This window comes from Peromyscus californicus, unplaced genomic scaffold, assembly GCF_007827085.1.
Source record: "Peromyscus californicus insignis strain IS unplaced genomic scaffold, ASM782708v3 Scaffold_15__1_contigs__length_86483966, whole genome shotgun sequence".
NCBI classification, from domain to species: domain Eukaryota; kingdom Metazoa; phylum Chordata; class Mammalia; order Rodentia; family Cricetidae; genus Peromyscus; species Peromyscus californicus.
In genome coordinates this window covers 64,908,828-64,925,412 of record NW_026294447.1, presented here as the reverse complement: position 1 = coordinate 64,925,412, position 16,585 = coordinate 64,908,828, and the positions used below count along the sequence as shown (strand labels likewise).

The 16,585-nt window shown below is 47.3% G+C and overlaps 1 protein-coding gene and 1 non-coding gene across 5 annotated transcripts in view; both read right to left on the bottom strand.

Annotated features, from left to right (window-relative positions):
* Positions 1–16,585, bottom strand: part of Ptprn2 (protein tyrosine phosphatase receptor type N2) — a 738,491-nt gene that overhangs the window by 652,087 nt on the left and 69,819 nt on the right. For 2 of the 4 annotated variants that reach the window (XM_052739188.1, XM_052739186.1), the window contains exon 2: positions 7,585–7,635. The exons of 1 other annotated variant lie outside the window; for it this stretch is intronic. In XM_052739188.1, coding sequence (XP_052595148.1) covers positions 7,585–7,635 — 51 coding nt within the window. Of the gene's footprint in view, positions 1–7,584; positions 7,636–13,028; positions 13,060–16,585 lie in introns of those variants that run through there. One more of the 4 variants, XM_052739189.1, reaches the window with a different exon arrangement.
* On the bottom strand, positions 1,645–1,747 carry LOC128111295 (U6 spliceosomal RNA). Its single transcript, XR_008218561.1, has one exon. It is a non-coding gene; the product is annotated as a U6 spliceosomal RNA (small nuclear RNA).

Genomic DNA, 16,585 nt, shown 5'->3' with positions numbered 1-16,585 from the left:
TCCCCCACTGGCTTAGAAGCTCTCTCCCTCTCTTTCTCCTTCCCAGAAGGCCGTTATCTATGGCCTTTGTCTCACGGAGTTCTACAAAGTGCAAGGTGAGAGAAACAGAGTTCTTTCTCTCCCCAGTTTACCGTGCTGTAAAGAGATCTTCCTTAACCATCATGTTTCCTGATTTCCTTTAAAAACAAGGGAACTAAGACAGCAGGTTACAGACCCTGCATCTTGGGAACAGTAGTTCAGAACCCTTTGTCCTCCCACGAAATACAGCACACCCTGTCCCTTGGTTCACGTCTGAAGATTCCTGGTGAAACTAATATTAAATAAACTTGTTTACTTTTCCCTAGCATGCTGGTTTTAGTGAATGAGTCTCAGCCATGATCCAAGGATGGGGGATGTCAACAAAAAATCCTGGAAAGAAGTTGTGTCTGCCAAGATAGGCTGATGAGGGCTGCAGTGGTGTGGAGAGGCTGTAACTTGCAGGCCTAGAGGCTGATTCCCTTGACATATGCTTAACAGCCAATCCTTGCTCACATCTGCACCTTAATACCCTGTGACTAATATACAAATCTGTGGAATCTATTAATTTAACAAACCACTTAGTTTCTACCAATCAAAAGCTAAGAATGTCATCAGATAGCATCTGAGGCCTGTAGCAAAGTCCCCACATCTTGCTGAAGTTGTCTTGTTGACATCCCCACCAATGTATTTTAAACTGGCCTTAATTTATGTCTTTCTTTGCTCTGTAAAATATTAAACTGCTTTCACACTGGAATATAAAATTTGGGGTAACCTAAATCTGTGTTCCTGGGTCATGATCATTCAAATTAGGTTCCAGAATAAACTACCTCTTATTCCAATGTGAGCGCTGTGTTTTTTCATTAACAAGGACAAAATAAATAATTTCTTCTATCCAGGTACACAAACATTTCTGTTACCGGGGAAATGATGTGTCTCTTTCAGGGTTCTCAGTTTCATTAATAAAAGAATTTCAAAATGGACTCAAAAGGAAGCTCAAGAACAATTTTATTAGCGTTTAAGAGAGAACACTGCAGCTGGGGAAGAAATCCCGCCAGCAGCCGGTAGGGGAGCTAGGGAAAAGATCATGCCCTTTAAGTTAGCCCTGGAATAGAAATAGCTTATTCAGAAAGGAAAAAAAAAAGCACTTCAAGATTAGAAGTGGGCTAGTGAGCCCCCAAAGAACACAGCCATGAAGTACGTTCTCTTTTGTAGCCTCCTCCTCTTTCATCCTGTTTGGATTCCTAGGGCTTTGTTGGGTGCATGCTCTGTTTGTCAGATGATGCCAGGGTCCAGAAGGGCTTCCAGTCTTTCCCTGCTCACCAGCTTCTTGCTCTGGCGCAGGCAAGTTAATCTTGATGTAGCTTTTCTAGTTCCCACTCTCCTTTCACACTCCTGAGATGACTCACTCAGCCTTTCTTCTCTTCCCTCAGTAAATAACTTCAGCAGAGGGCCCTCCCTGCTTGCTGAGAGCAGAATACAAATGAAGTCAAAGCCAGGCATGGGCCTTGTGCAGTGTGACCTTTCGGGTGGAATTTTCCGAAGCCTTCCACTCCTGGCTACCCAGCGCTTCCAGCACCTGCGTGGCACAGAGCCACTAGGAGGCAGCGGCTGTTTTCTGTTCTTTTTTTAAATATGGAATGCTTCATGAATTTACATGCTAGCACAGGAGCCATGCTAATCTCCTCTGTACCATTCCAACTTTCATATGTGTGCTTGCCCACGTGAGCACAGGGCTACTGTCTTTACGTGCCCTGACTATTGAGAGGGAAGTGCCTATTGGTCAGGTACTGCACCTACAAAGTGAAACCACATCTTATTAACTGTTTTGGTTTTATTTTCAACACTCAGGTATTAGGTAGTTCAAAGACAGCAGGCTCAAAGGTCATTGGACGGGCCCCATCTATGTACCGGCTAACACACTAACTTTATCACAATTGCCCTTCCTTGGAATTTGAAACACTGTATCAATAAAGACATGTTTGTAAGAAAATACTGAAAAACAGAAAGATATAAGGAAAGTCAAGTGAGTACCCAGACAAGGAGCCACAGCTTGGCACGTGCCTTTGAGCCCTTCACCTCCCTTCTGCACAGCCGTCACCGCATCACGCGGGTTTTCCTCTCGCTGTGCTGCACTCAGTGCTTTTAACGCTTTCTGCACTCCCTTTCTAATGTCTGCCTAATATTTGGGTCATGGATAAAGCAAAGGGCATGGTTAATACTGACTGCCAACTTAGCCAGGTCTAGAATCACCTAAAGAGCAGCCTCCAGGCACGTCTGTAACGGAGTTTCTAGATTAGGTTAACTGAGGTAGAAGTTATCCTACCGTCAGGCAGCTCCATACCATGGGACAGTACTGGCCGCCTCACGCCCCTGCTGCCACACCTCCCCCACCATAATGGACTGTACTTTAAATTATGAGCCACACACAATCCACCGTTCCTCATCTGAGCTGCGACTCATAGCGTGTTTGGGTACAGCAACAAGAAAAGCAGCTAATACCATAATTATAAAAGCATTCCCTGGGGCTGGAGAGATGGCTCAGCAGTTAAAAGCACTGACTGATCTTCCACAGGACCTAGGTTTGGTTCCCAGCACCCACATGGTGGCTCACAACTATCTGTAACTCCAGTCCCAGGGGATCTGATGCCCTCTTCTGGCCTCTGTGAGCACTACATGCAAGTAAAGCACCCATACACATATAAACAATAAACTTTTTTGAAAGCATTCTTATTTCAATATTAATGATAATCCACTGTGTCTAAATTAACATAGTTTTCACTGTAAAGGACTATCTGTGATGGAAGCTTCCTTTAATACTTGGTGTCGTGGATGACTCTTTTAGAATGTGTATCTCATGAGTCAGATTACAGGTCAGAATTTGTGGAGCCCAGGGACACCTCCATGAACCACTGACACAGTGGTGTAACATAAGCATTTTTTTCAATCTTTGCAAATTTGCTTTAATTCTTTCTCACTTGTGGATTCCTTTTTAGGACATGTTGTCTAGTTTTTGATGTACGATTCAGAGTTACTAGTTTTGGAAGAAAATCCACTTCCAAGTCTTTTGAAGCAGATTTTTCTCACATTCAAGAATCCCATGTGACTAGTCTAAACTCTATTTTCTTCATCCCACTCCAGGATGGCAAAACACTCAGAACACTTACAGCTTTTTCTCTAATGACCAAATACTATTTCAGAGTGAACATTTCCCAATGCTTTTGATTGTGGGATATTGTGGTTTTGATAAGAAGTGTCACACCTAAAACACCTGCGTGTTTCGGTTGGTCCCCAATCACTGAGAAATGGTTGGAGCCTGAGGGCTCTGTCCCAATCAATGGGTTGGTCAATGTATGTATTCATAATTTTACGGTATTACTGAGGTGGTAGAGATGAAACTGTGGGGCTTGGTAAGCAGAAGTGGGTCCCGGGACAGCTTTTGAAGTGTTCCTTGTCTCTGGCTCCCTTTCTGTCTCTTGGTTTCCCATCTGGGCAGCTTTACTGTTCTGTACCTTCTTGACCTTCCTATTCTTCCCTCCATGTGTCAAAAGGAGTAGAGACAGACGACCTTGGAGCAGTGGTTCTCGGCTTTCCTGATGCTGGGACTCTTTATTACCACTTAGCTTCACCCCTAGCCCTTTGGTTTCCTTTGCTTTGTTTTTTTAATAACAGGTGTAAATTGACTATGCTTAGCTTTTCACATTCTTTATAAATTGCCTCATTCCAGCCAAGCACTTTAATTTTTTGGTTTTATTTTAAAGGTCTATAGGCACCTAAAATGTACAAATTAGCTAATAAGATTATACATGTCTGCCTCCATCCCAAGAAAAGGAAAGGAGAATGAAAGAGACCCCACGTATGAATGCAGGCACCCTGGACTCCATGCCACACCCTGCCCCATGGCCACCTGTCCATCTCCACTGAGCCTGGCCACACCTCTCTGCTCCACCAGCTGGCAGGCTGAATTATACAGTCACCATGACAACAGTAAATCCAGGCCAGCAGCAACAGGATGTTAGGCTTCTTCTGACTCCCGTCAGCCACAGCAAACACCCAGGCTTGCAGCACTTGGGCAAGCCTGCCTTGCCATTCCCTAGACCTGATTGCACTAGAAAAAGGTGTCAAATACCGTCTGTGCCCACACATCAAGACCTGAATATCTGTATTTACATTTAAATTGCTTTTCTTTCCCAAAGAATGGAAAGCCATTATCTTAATAATGTGCCTATCACTGAAGGTTAGGAAAGCAACTCGGAGTTAGGGAAGAAAATCAACCGAAGAATGACTGTGGTTCCCTTCCAGCCTTGCTTTCTGCTGAAGGAAGGGTGACAGCTGTGTCAGTCATTTTGCTGGTGCTGTGTCTCTGGTTACACGCGCACACACACATACTGTGTCCTTTATCATCAGAGCTTGGTAGGTCCAGGCTGATAAGATATTTTTAAGATAATATACTTAATGCTTTCTCCCCAAAAAAGCAGCACAAAGTACAATCCAAGGAGTCTGGAGCCGCGCCAGCCAAGCCACACGGTTGGCAGGATCCACACCTGGCCTGGCCTGGCCGTCACATCCTCCGCAGAAATGTTCCCCCAGAAAGCAAACACAAAGCAAGCCTGGGGCAGCTGGCATCCTGCTCTCCTTCCTCCCCGGGGCCAGTGCTGCCCTTCCCTGATGGCCCTTGCTGCCGACTCAGACACACGCACAGTTCTCCCCACCCTGAGACCCCTGATCTAGGCCACAGGGCTGGTCCTCTGCACGGCCCACAAGCAGCTGGTTTAGTGTTTCGGCACAGACAAAGCTTGGCTCCTGCACTCAAGGAAGGACTTGCCCTGGACCTGTCCCCAAGGCTGGTGCCTCCTCTGCAATCAAGCATAGGCACCTGTGGCTACGCAGGGCCACGGGAGAGTACCTGTGCCAGCTCAAAATCAGCAGCAGCAGGACACTTCTCCTCCCAACTAATAAGCTAAAGGGAGAGACAGGCAGTGAGCTAAGAAGAAAGACATATAAGCCTCACCAGCCTGCCTTGGATTCCTGAGGGCCACTGCATACCCAGCCTCACTCTGAAACACGTAACTGTGACCTTCCAGCATAATGTCCACCCCTTCTCCGGTTCCAACAGCGAACTTCCCAGAACCGGCCATCCACCAAGGAAGACACAAAGTAGTTTTCTTCATTTGAGAAGTCCTTGGCCACTTCCCCCTCTGTTGACAGCTACTCGGCCAACCCTTCCAGGAGCTGGCTATAGGAAGGACTTCCTGCGAGATCAGTCTATGGTGATATTTTATTTGTATTAAAATGTTATTTGTAGGTTAATAAATAAAGTTGCCGGGGGGGGGGGGGGGTCAGAGCTATTAGCAAGCCATAGGAAAGCAGGGCAGTGGTGGCGTATTCTTGTAATCCCAGCACTTGGTAGGCAGAGCTGGGTAAGTCTCTGTGTGTTCAGGGATACAGCCATTATTGGATACACATGCCTTTAATCTCAATACCAATCATGGAAAACCTGGAGGCCTATACAGACAGGCCGTGAGGAGGCGGTCATGTAGTTGGGTTTACAACAAATGAGAAGGCAGGACAGGAACTCTATATAAAGACTTTAACACAGGGGAAGCTCTGGTTCAGAGAGGTAGGACCACTGCAGGAGGAAGGGTAAGGTTTTAGCTCTTAGCTCTGACCTCTTGGCTTTCTTCTTTGCATTGGTTCTGTGTTTCTTATTTAATAAGAAGGTTGATTACATCTACAAATGGCATCCAACGTGGTGGCAAGAGCTTCCACCTAAAAACTGAGAAAAAAGATTCTAAAACGGAGCTAAAAACAGCTTCCTAATTGTCTCTCTCAAATGAGCAGCAGCTGCCGGTTTGAGCTACTGGTGGGTTCCTAAAGTGTGCGTGCTCGACCTGCGTATGGCAGGAATGAGGCCTCTGCAAGTGGCACATTAAGCTGCATGGTGGATTTAGACTTTGCTAGTACAAAACAAAAAAAAAAGAGGTTTTTGGGCTACACGCTGCTTGTATAAAAGCATAGAGACCCACGATAGCTCCCAGAGCTGGTGGTAAACATAGCCATGTTGAGAAGCTGAGGTGGGCGGAGCCAGCAGCCACAGCTGCTGCAGTTTAAAGCAATAGATTCACAATAAGACAGATTCAGATGTAATAGTTTACAATGTGTGTAAAATATATGTAGGCTTGAAAGAGACAAAAAAGGTGATCTATACAGTTATAGAAACAAATACATAGTTTTAAAAAATAAAGTCTTTAAAGAGACAGTAAAGTTAATATAAAAAATAAGCCACGTGAAGATGAATATTACACAGAGAATCTGGATTGTGTTGTCTTTGGGATTTTTAACTGCAGAAAAACATTTGATCGTAAAAGATGTTGAGTTAAACCAATATGTATATTTTAAAAATACCTTGACTTCAAAATTTGGATGTAAGGATGTGTTGCTTTGGAAAGGAGACTCTGCTTTTGTTTCCACAGAAAGCCAGAGGCTATAGATTTGTTCCAGATTAAGATACATCAGGTTTGACCAGCCAAGACCCCCTGAAAGGTCTCCGATGACACCATGGCCCAGATGATTCAACATCCAGAATGGTTTGAAGGCAACTGGCTCAGGCGATACAGCCTCACGGACTACTCCATAATCCTAAAATTTTCTTTGTATCCCCATAAGATACAGCACCCCCCTCCAGCAGGAAGTAGTAAGAGAAGCTATGCCCAAATTCCCAAATTATATGTAATTTTACTTTGTTAAGGTTAAAACCTTCCTTTTTGAAAAAAAAAGGGGGGGGGGAAGTGCTGTGGGATGTTCTGTATGGCAAATGTGTTGCTGATTAGTCAATAAATAAAACACTGATTGGCCAGTGGCTAGGCAGGAAGTGTAGGCGGGACAAGGAGGAGAATAAAGCTGGGAAGTGGAAGGCTGAGGCAGAGAGACACTGCCAGCCGCCACGATGACAAACAGCATGTGAAGATGCCAGTAAGCCACAAGCCATGTGGCAACGTATAGATTAATGGAAATGGATTCATTTAAGCTGTAAGAACAGTTAGCAAGAAGCCTGCCACAGCCATACAGTTTGTAACCAATATAAGTCTCTGTGTTTACTTGGTTGGGTCTGAGCGACTGTGGGACTGGCAGGTGAGAGAGATTTGTCCTGACTGTGGGCCAGGCAGGAAAACTCTAGCTACATCAGCCAGAACACATGAAAACAGAAAATGTACAGGCGTCAAGCACAGGCTGGGTGTGCGTGGCAACCAAGGCTAGTGTTGAGGAACACCAGCACACTAGACTCATACTCAGCCTCTCTTCTCTACACCAGAGTCCATCATCAACCATGCTCCTGCCTCCCATGGCAGAGCTTCTGGAGAACAGCCCTAAACACAGGGGCTGGGATTGCCAGCTCTCAGATGCACATCTGTGTGGAAGAACTCTCTCCAACCACAGCATCCAAAGACAAACAGCTCTGCTGCCCTCTTCAGAACACAGCCCCCTAGGTCTGGAGGCCCCCCTACAGCTCCCCAGCAGAAGAAATAGATCCAGAGCTTCAGCAGTGCCCCATGCAGAATCCACACTCACCGTTCACACAGGCCTCCGATGATCCACACAGGCCTTCCTCAAATAAGCAGCCTAGATAAGAAAGACAGAAGAGGAGTCAGTGGCAGAGAAAACAGGGGCCCTTGAGGCTCTCAGGCCCCACCCCCATGCAGGTCTGCTTCTTCATGATGGTGCTTGGTTATTCTGAAGCCATTATAACAGACCCCTGTATGATGCGGCCCAGCTCTTCTTCAGGAGGGTGCTCGGCCCATCCTGTGCCTTCAAGGCCTCATCAGAGAGAGCCCACATCCTCGCCATGGTCATCCTTGCAGACGCACCCCTCCCCTAGCCTCACAGCTGCCGAGCTGCCCACCCAAGGAAGTCTCCAGGCCTTGAGGCTTAGCTCACACTTAGCACATCAGAAATGGGCCAGACCCCTGGACCTAATACGACTGTGCACACACAGGGAGGGATGCTGGCATCTGCCCCCGTGCCTCTAGGGAGACTGGCTGTGTGCTACAAGGAGGCCTCTGCAATGTCCGTGACCACAAAATGACAGAAGAGGAAAGGACAAGTAGGTGAAGGGAACAGAGGACATGAAAAGTGGCAGAAGAAGGATGGAGGCATTCGTGAGGGACCCCACCTGGAGAGAACACACCAAGGTGGCTAGCCTCCCCCTGGAGCTGAAAGAGACCTTGATGGCCTCTCATGAAACAGGAAGGCCAGCCCGTGGCAAATGTACTCACCCAGCAGGGAGTAGGCAGCTGGAAGCAATCTGTACAATGTGCCAAGCCACCTTGAACACAGACAGAGAAGGGCTGGGGTCGTCTAGCCTGATGACCCCATCTAGGCAGGGTCAGGCAGGGGTGGGGCATGAGAGAGGCCTCTGACTATACTCAGATGAGCCCCCACTCCCTCAGGGATACAATGCTGCATTCCACCCTGTACCAGTGCAGTGTCAGGAGCCCACAAAACTGAGTGTGCTCTGAACGTACATGTCTTTCAACAGCAAAGCCTAATGCCTTCATGACTGTTTCTCCAATGGTCAAACTCCTACAAGACCCACTCAAAAGTCCCCCATGGCGTCCTCCACACAGGCCAGGGAGCTCTGTCCAGACACTGGACGGGACCTGCCACAGTGCACAATGATTATTGACTAAAGAGTGCATCGTCCTCTCAGGACTGAGGTTTGGGGTTCTTCGTATCTTCTGCCCATTCTCCCATGGCTGCCCTTCTGTCTAAGTAAGTGAATGAGTGAGTACAAGGCAACTTGGAGAAAATTATCAATCGGAAAATAACGGAACCCTTAACTTCTTCACACAGGAGTTGGTACAAACACTTGCAGCTGCAGCAGTCAGTGGCATTCCGCAAGCGTGGGTGGCATAAGACACAAGGCAGGGTCCTTTGCTTAGGTCACTTGTTTTGAGAGGACTCTGGGTCACACCCAGGTGAGCCAGTCTACACAGTCACTTATTCAGCCCTGTGCAGACTGCCCACCGGCTTGTGCACTTGAGACTAGCAAGCCTGAAGCTCAACCATAGCAGCCTCTACCCCAGGAGATCCCATTTCCTCGAAATAATGATATACTCTTAGGGAAGATGGCATTTTCATCTCTTAATCACATTTTTAGCATATCTGTGTCAACCAATTTACCCCTGAAGCAGCCCTGCCTCATCTATGTCTCCACCCCACCCACCCACAGCCTCCTCTCAGCCAGGGCCATCCCTTCATCCATAAGCATTGAATTCCAGCAGTGTTTTAAGGCAGGGCAGCTGTGGCAGCAAGCCTTTTAAGGACACTGGGGAACAGCAGGTGAGAACTCAAAGCTCTAGGCCTAGGCATCATGCTGGCTCCCACAAATGCCATGACCTTCGGTGGTCATGTGGCTTCTCTGATCATTGTGAGCAGTAAAGTTAAGGCCAGGTTTGTCAGTTTCTGGGCTGCTCCCATCTGAGCGCTGATCTTCCCCTCGCTGACATCCAGCAGAAATGAACCGTGGGAGCTCCCAGCAGCCTGGTGCCTCTCTCCTCCCAGGGTGCAGAGGTGCAAAGGCACCTTAAGCTGGAAGGAGGCTGGGGTAGTTGTGTGCTCCACACCCTGGCTCCAGCAGTGGGCATACAGCTCTGTCCCAGGCCGTGGCCGTGGGTGTGCAACTCTGGTGAGCACCAGCTCAGCCCTCATCAAGTGCCTATAGGACCAGACAAAGGCAGGGTTGCAGGCACAGAGCTCAGTGAAGGGCTTGCTCACAGAGTTCCGTGTTTGTCACGTGAGATGCCAGATGCCAGAACTTTCTAGAAAAAGTAGAGGCTTCCTGTGTCTGCCTGAATCACACCCGACAATTAGAACTGATGGAACAAAATGTGCATCCCATGTTCCTGTAAGCTCCGGCTACAGCGAGGCAGCCTGGCTCTAGCATCTGCCGAGCCAGAGTCATTGCAGGAGCCTGATGAGCATGTGCCTCAGAAAGATCTGGGGGAGGAAACAGAACAGCAAGAGTTCAAGTGAGGCATTCCCAGAGGTGCGGAGGCCGCTCATCTCAAGTCAGAAGTCACAGTGTGCTAATTACCTGCTGATTTATGGGCATTGTCATACGCTCTAAAATCAATGAAAATATATTTCATCATGAATATCAGACACCTAATAACATTGATTGTCATGGTAAGTCATCCAGAGGAAAGGAATGTCACAGCTAGGGCTGGTGCCCTGCCCTGGAGTCTGAGACTTGGCTCCTCCAGTGTGCGGTGTGCTCCACCCAGCCTTGTTCGGGCACACTGTGACCAGAGGCAGCCCTCAGATGAACACAGCCCTCTAGCCAGCAGCTCACAAAGGATCTACACCCGAAGCCAATGTCAGCCTGAGGCAAGCAGCTGGCCCACAGAGACTTCCACGTGAGCCATCTTCACAATGTGGCCCTGCGTTTGGAACACAGTTCCTTGGGCTAGGGACACAGCTCGATTGTAGTGGGTAGCCATTCCAGCTTTGATCTGGAAGTTCCAACCCCCATTGAGGCTTCGGTAACTGTCACACCTACAAGGCGGGGCCAAGAGAGGACCCTGAAGACCCGAGATCCGGATGGCCGCTTCTCTTGTTTCCTGGACCCTGGACGCTAGAGGTGGACCGAGGAGAGTTCTCCAGAGAACACCACCGGGCTGTGCTGCGTCTTTCCCAGAACCCGCAACCTACCTATCCCTTCATTTGTAAGTTACGCCACTAAATAAATCTCCCTTTTAACTACATGGAGTGGCCTTAATAATTTCACCAATACTCGATGGTGGAGCTTTTTTATTTGTTTGTTTGTTTGTTTGTTTGTTTTATTTCTTTCTTTTTTCCAAGCATCAGTCCCTGGATCCTATCTCCAGCACTGAAAAAGAAAAATCAAAACAAAACAAAAACAAAAAAACACCTGTAATTCCTTAGTATTAACATGTTATCCACTCTTTCACGAAAACATGTGACAGTTCCAAAATTCTCAAATGGTTCCTTCAGCTGACCACCCCAGAGCAGGGCATGGAGCTCAGAGAATTCTTCCTCCTTGTCCACTGGGCTCCCACACTTCAGCATGCACTGAATACATGTGCACATATACATACACACAGTCATGAATACACATGCACATACTCATACGGATGCAGGTATGTGGGTATACATGTGTACACATGGGTGCATGGGTGCACAACCACATGTATACTCATATATGTGTGTACATATTCACACTTAAATGAGTAATGCATGCATGCATGGAGATTCACACATGGACATTCACATAAACACACATGTTCACACTTATGCATGTGCACATACATACATATCTGCTCATGCATACATGGAGATATACTTGTGCCTACACACACACATATGCGCAGGAATTCATACATATATATGCACACCTTTTACTCACATTCATACTTATGTGAATATACATGCGCACACAAACATGCACACACATACATGTGCATACCTGCATGTGGGCATACATGTACACTAATCTATGTGTATAATCATGCATGTACACACCCATATATGTACCCATGTGCACATATGCATGCTGATCTTTTTAGCTTTAGTTCTAATTACCTTTGTTTTCTTCAGAATACAAAACCATCCTTAGTCATCATCTCTCTGGTACCTTTTTGCTGTTGTTTTCAAAGAAAAATTGACCTATTTCTTCTGGACCAGTGTAGCTCTCCCATCCTAACTTCTAAGAGATACTCACAAGAGGTTGTACCTTTCTGTGGTAAGACAGCAAATAAAAGGTCAAAACCTCCCTGGCTGACAGGACGCCTGGCCCTGACCAGCCCCACCCAGGTGGTCCTCACCCAAGTCCACCTCAGCAGCACTCACCTGCCCAGCTCCTTCCCAATTCTAGGCCTCAGGACCATGGCAGAGAGAAAGGACCCCAGACTCAGGGACCTCCCCTGTGGGGAGGGGGCTGAATTAACTGCCTTCCTGCTCACTATTTTGGAAAAAGCACTGAGATTTGTGCAAACCCACAATCCCATAAGGATGTGACAGGTATTCTTTAACCTAAGAGCATTAAAAATATATCGATGTTCATAGAGCCTTCATCCAGTTACTGATGGAAGCAGATGCAGAGATCCACAACCAAGCACCAGGCTGAGCTCTGAGAGTCCAGTCAGAAAGAGGGAAGAGAGATTCTATGAGCAAGGGGGGGTCAAGATCATTATGGAGAAATCTACAGAGACAACCAAACCAAACTAGTGGGAACTCATGAAATTCAGACCAACACCTGTGGAGCCTGCATGGGACCAGACTAGGCCCTCTGCATACAGGAGACAGTTATATAGCTTGGTCTGTTTGAGGGGCCCCTGGCAGTGGGATCAGGATCTATCCCTGGTGCATGAGCTGGCATTCTAGACCCCATGACCTAAGGTTGGATACTTTGCTCAGCCTTGATGCAGGGGAAGGGGCTTAGTCCTGCCTCAACTGAATGTATCAGGCTCTGCTGACTCCCCATGGGAGAGAGGATGGGGGCAGAGTGTGGGGGAGGCTGGGGGGTAGCAGGAGGAGGGATGAGGGATCTGTGGTTGGTATGTAAAATGAACAAAAAAGTTTTTTAATAAAAAAATATATCAATGTAAAACTGAATTCTATGAGCAAGATATTAAAATATTTTCCCGGCTCAGGCATGTCATGTGAACAGAATGGAAGGTTCTGGGTCTCCTACAGAGCAGCTGGGGATTCTTAGAATCCAAGAGTGCTCTTACCAAATTTACATAACTAGGAGCTGATAATTCTTTGAAATCATTTAGTATTGTAGCCAAATAAAACTTAACAAACCCCATCTGGTGTGTGGATCACGTAGCGTGAGTTAATAATGAGTGTATTACTGTTTTCCCAGTGTAACTATGCACACACATAACAGTACTCTCACGCATCCATTTTCTATCAGTGTTTCCTCTTCTGAGTTCTCCATGGCAGTCCCTCCTCCCTCTCTGCAGCTTGGTCCTCTTTGAGCTGCCCCTCACCTGTCAGGAGCAGCATGGGCCACAGAGACTGTGGAGGTTCCAGAGTCCATCAGCAGACAGGCATGAGGTGAGGTTAAACCTGCCTCTCAGCCACTTAATTGAGCCTATTCTCAATGCAGCCAGTGTGATTCTCAATGCAGCCCAAAGCCGATTCTGGAGAAACACAAAGAAAGGACGGAAAGTCCACCCAGGGGATAGAGCCCATGGGCTTTGACTCAAGGGACCCCTCAATAGGTGCCCATCTCTAGTTTGGGGTTTGGTTTGTCTGATCTTTTGGTGCTTGCTGTCAATCTGGAGTATGTTTTGTTTATTCTCATTGACCTGGACTACTCCACCTTTTCTGAAGACACTTTCCTGGCTCTCAGGCATCTAAACAGAAGCCATCTAAAAGCTATGATAGTATGCGCCTTACATAGAATCTGAACTGAGCCGTGAGCTATTCAGAAAGGCAGCCCACTATGGTGATATTTTATTTGTACTGAAATGTGATTTTATTTGTATGTTAATAAATAAAGTTGCCTGGAGGTCAGAGCTAATAGCAAGCTGTAGCAGAGCTGGGCGTTCGTGGCGCACGCCTTTAATCCCAGCACTTGGTAGACAGAACTAGGTAGATCTCTGTGTGGTCAAGGATACAGTCAGCATTGGAGGTACATGCCTTTAATCTCAATACCAACCATAGAAGATTTGGAGGTCTGTACAAACAGGCAGTGACGAGGCGGTCATGTGGTTGGGTTTACAACCAATGAGAAGGCAGAACAGAAAGTCTATATAAAGACATACACTCAAGAAGTAGGTCTCTCTCTTGGCTGAAGAGGATCGCTGAAGCAGGAAGGGTAAGGCTCTTAGCTCTGACCTCTTGGGCTTTTATCTTTACATTGGCTATGTGTTTCTTATTTAATAAGATGGTCGGTTACATCTACAGCCCACTATGAACAGGCCTGTCCCATGGAAGCCTGCATCCAAGCTATTGCATACTTCATAGTTAGGTCCTGAGCTTCAGGGCTCTTCTCCCACGACGGCACGTCACTATTGAGTGGACACCTCTGTGATGAACCTGGCAATCCCCAGTCACTCTGAGAGTCCAGAGTCAGTCCACAAACCCTTTTGCCACTCTGCTGGCTTCCTGTATAAATGGACATCCTCAGCTTCGGCCCCTTCTGTATTCTTATTCTAACTCCCCATCAATTCTTCCCCACTTCTCTAGAACCAAGCACACCTGCCTGCTCCCACATAGGTCTCAGTGCTGTATGCTCTGGGCAGAGAACTGCTCCTGGGTTCTTGTCCTCTGGTGGTCGGAGATTCAGGACACAGAGTGAATGGGTAATCAAACACCTGAAGAAGTCACATATCAGGTAGCAAAGAGACTCCATGACAGGCAGCCAAAGCCCCTGGTTCTGCACTGTGATGGTTCTGTAACCTTGGCCACAGTCTTTCATTCTCTCCAACACCCCTCTGCTGTTAGACATTCATGGAAAGGGCAGGTCTGGTTAAAGTCCATCAGAAACTTAGTGGCCCTCCCATCAGCCGGGTCCCAGCACCTCCCCCAGGGCAGCACAGCTCAAGGGTACACGGAGGCATGTCTTCTTCCTGTCTGGGACCCCAGAGCAGGAACCATGGCTAGAGGACCATGTTCAGTCGTGCCTCTTCCATTTCAACCATGAGTTTTCCATTTGAGGGGACAGCCCCTCCAAATTCCAGAAGCTAGGAATTGATATGGCTTCAGACTGACCCAGTCTAGCAAGAGAGGGAAGGAGGGAGCTTCTGTGAAAGCAGGTGAAGGCCATAGATAAGGTTCTTATTCCTGATAGCCATAGTGTGGTAGTTTGAATGAGAATGGCCTCCACAGGATCATATGTTTGACTATTTGGTCTCCAGTTTGTGGAACTGTTTGGGAAGGATTAGGAGGTGTGGCCTTGTTGGAGAAGCTGTGTCACTGGGGGTGGGCTTTGAGGGTTCAAAAGCCTCCAGCCATCCCAATGTGTTCTCTCTCTCTCTCTCTCTCTCTCTCTGCCTCCTACTTATGAATCAAGTTATGCCTCTCAGGGGCTCCTGACACCATGCTTTTGATCCATGGACCCTGAAACTGTAAGCCCAGTTAAACACATTCTACATTATCTAGGTCATGGTGTTTTATCAAAGAAATAGAAAAGTAACTAAGACACACAGGGGCACACCAGACATTATGAGTTAAACATTCACAGAAGCCTGTGAAATCCATCCAATAAGAGCCTGTGTTCGACGGCATGAACCAACATGAAGACATCTGTGTGCCCTGACTCACTCAGCAGCATGGCATCTGTTAGTGAATGCTATTTCCTGGGGCTTAGTTCTGAGACTCCAGGGCTTCAGCCAGGGACCCACTGGGGACATTTCAGACTGAGGATATAGCTCAGTTGATAGAGTGCTTGTCTAGTGAATTTCTGGGTTCAGTTCCCAATACCACATAAAAGTGGGCAGGGTAGTGGTATATGCCTGTAATCCAAGAACTGGGAGTTGGCAGCAGGAGGATCATAAACTCCTGGTCACCTTTGGCTGTCTGGTGAGTTTGAGGCCAAACCGGATTACATGAAACCCAATGAAGAAAAGAAGAGGTGGAAGAAAAGGAGGAGGAGGAAGAGGAGGGAGAGGAGGGAGAGGAGGGGAGGAGGGGGAGGAGAGCATCTCCCTTGGTAGCATCATTGATAATGCTGTATCTGTCCTTGGTCTGTTAGGAAATTCTAGGCTCCTCCCTCTGCACAGGTGAGGGATGGAAGCACTATCATTCCTGGGTCACATATGACAATATAGCCTTTCATGAGGAACACACACAGACTTACAATCTGACAGACAGAATGCAGGTAAAACAATGCAAGCTTATTTCCCTCCATGCCCTATAACTCTTAGAAGCCCTACCAGGCCCTGCTGCAGTGACTCTGGTGGTCTTCAGTGATCTCTGCACTCAGAGACTACGCTGTGCATTGCAACACCACTGTCACCCTTCACAGCAAGTCAGCTTGTGGGACGGCTCTCTATCACTCTAAAGGTTTAAAATAAAATAATAACAGTAGCTATGCTCAAGCTCTGGAAACCCCCTACCAACACCTGCAGAAGACCCTTCACCACAGACAGAGCCAGGAGCAGTTCTTGATGCCTGTCAAGGCCACCCCTTCCCTTCCTAGAAGAAAAGCCAAGGTTTCCAGGGATGGAACTAAGAAACCTATTCTAGGAGCTGCAAAACATAGAAAAAGAGTAAAGATTTGAAGATCATTCTTTTTAAATCACCTCACTTTAACATGCTGAGCCAGGAAGGGAGTGACCTGGGCCCCCATGCCAGCCCTTCCTCTGCTGTGAGCACCCACACCCTCTGGCACCTTCTTGAAAAAAAAAGGAGTCCAGTCCTGATGCCCACGGGAGCTAAGAGCAGTGGTCCAGGCAAGCCTCAAGCAGGGGCTGCTACCTAGGTGTAACCACTCCTTATCTTAGATTCTGAGGACACTGAGGAACCACAGTGTCCTCAGAATCCTCACTTCCACACATTCTTCAGAAATGTTCCTATCAAAATAAGGATGCGTTGAGAC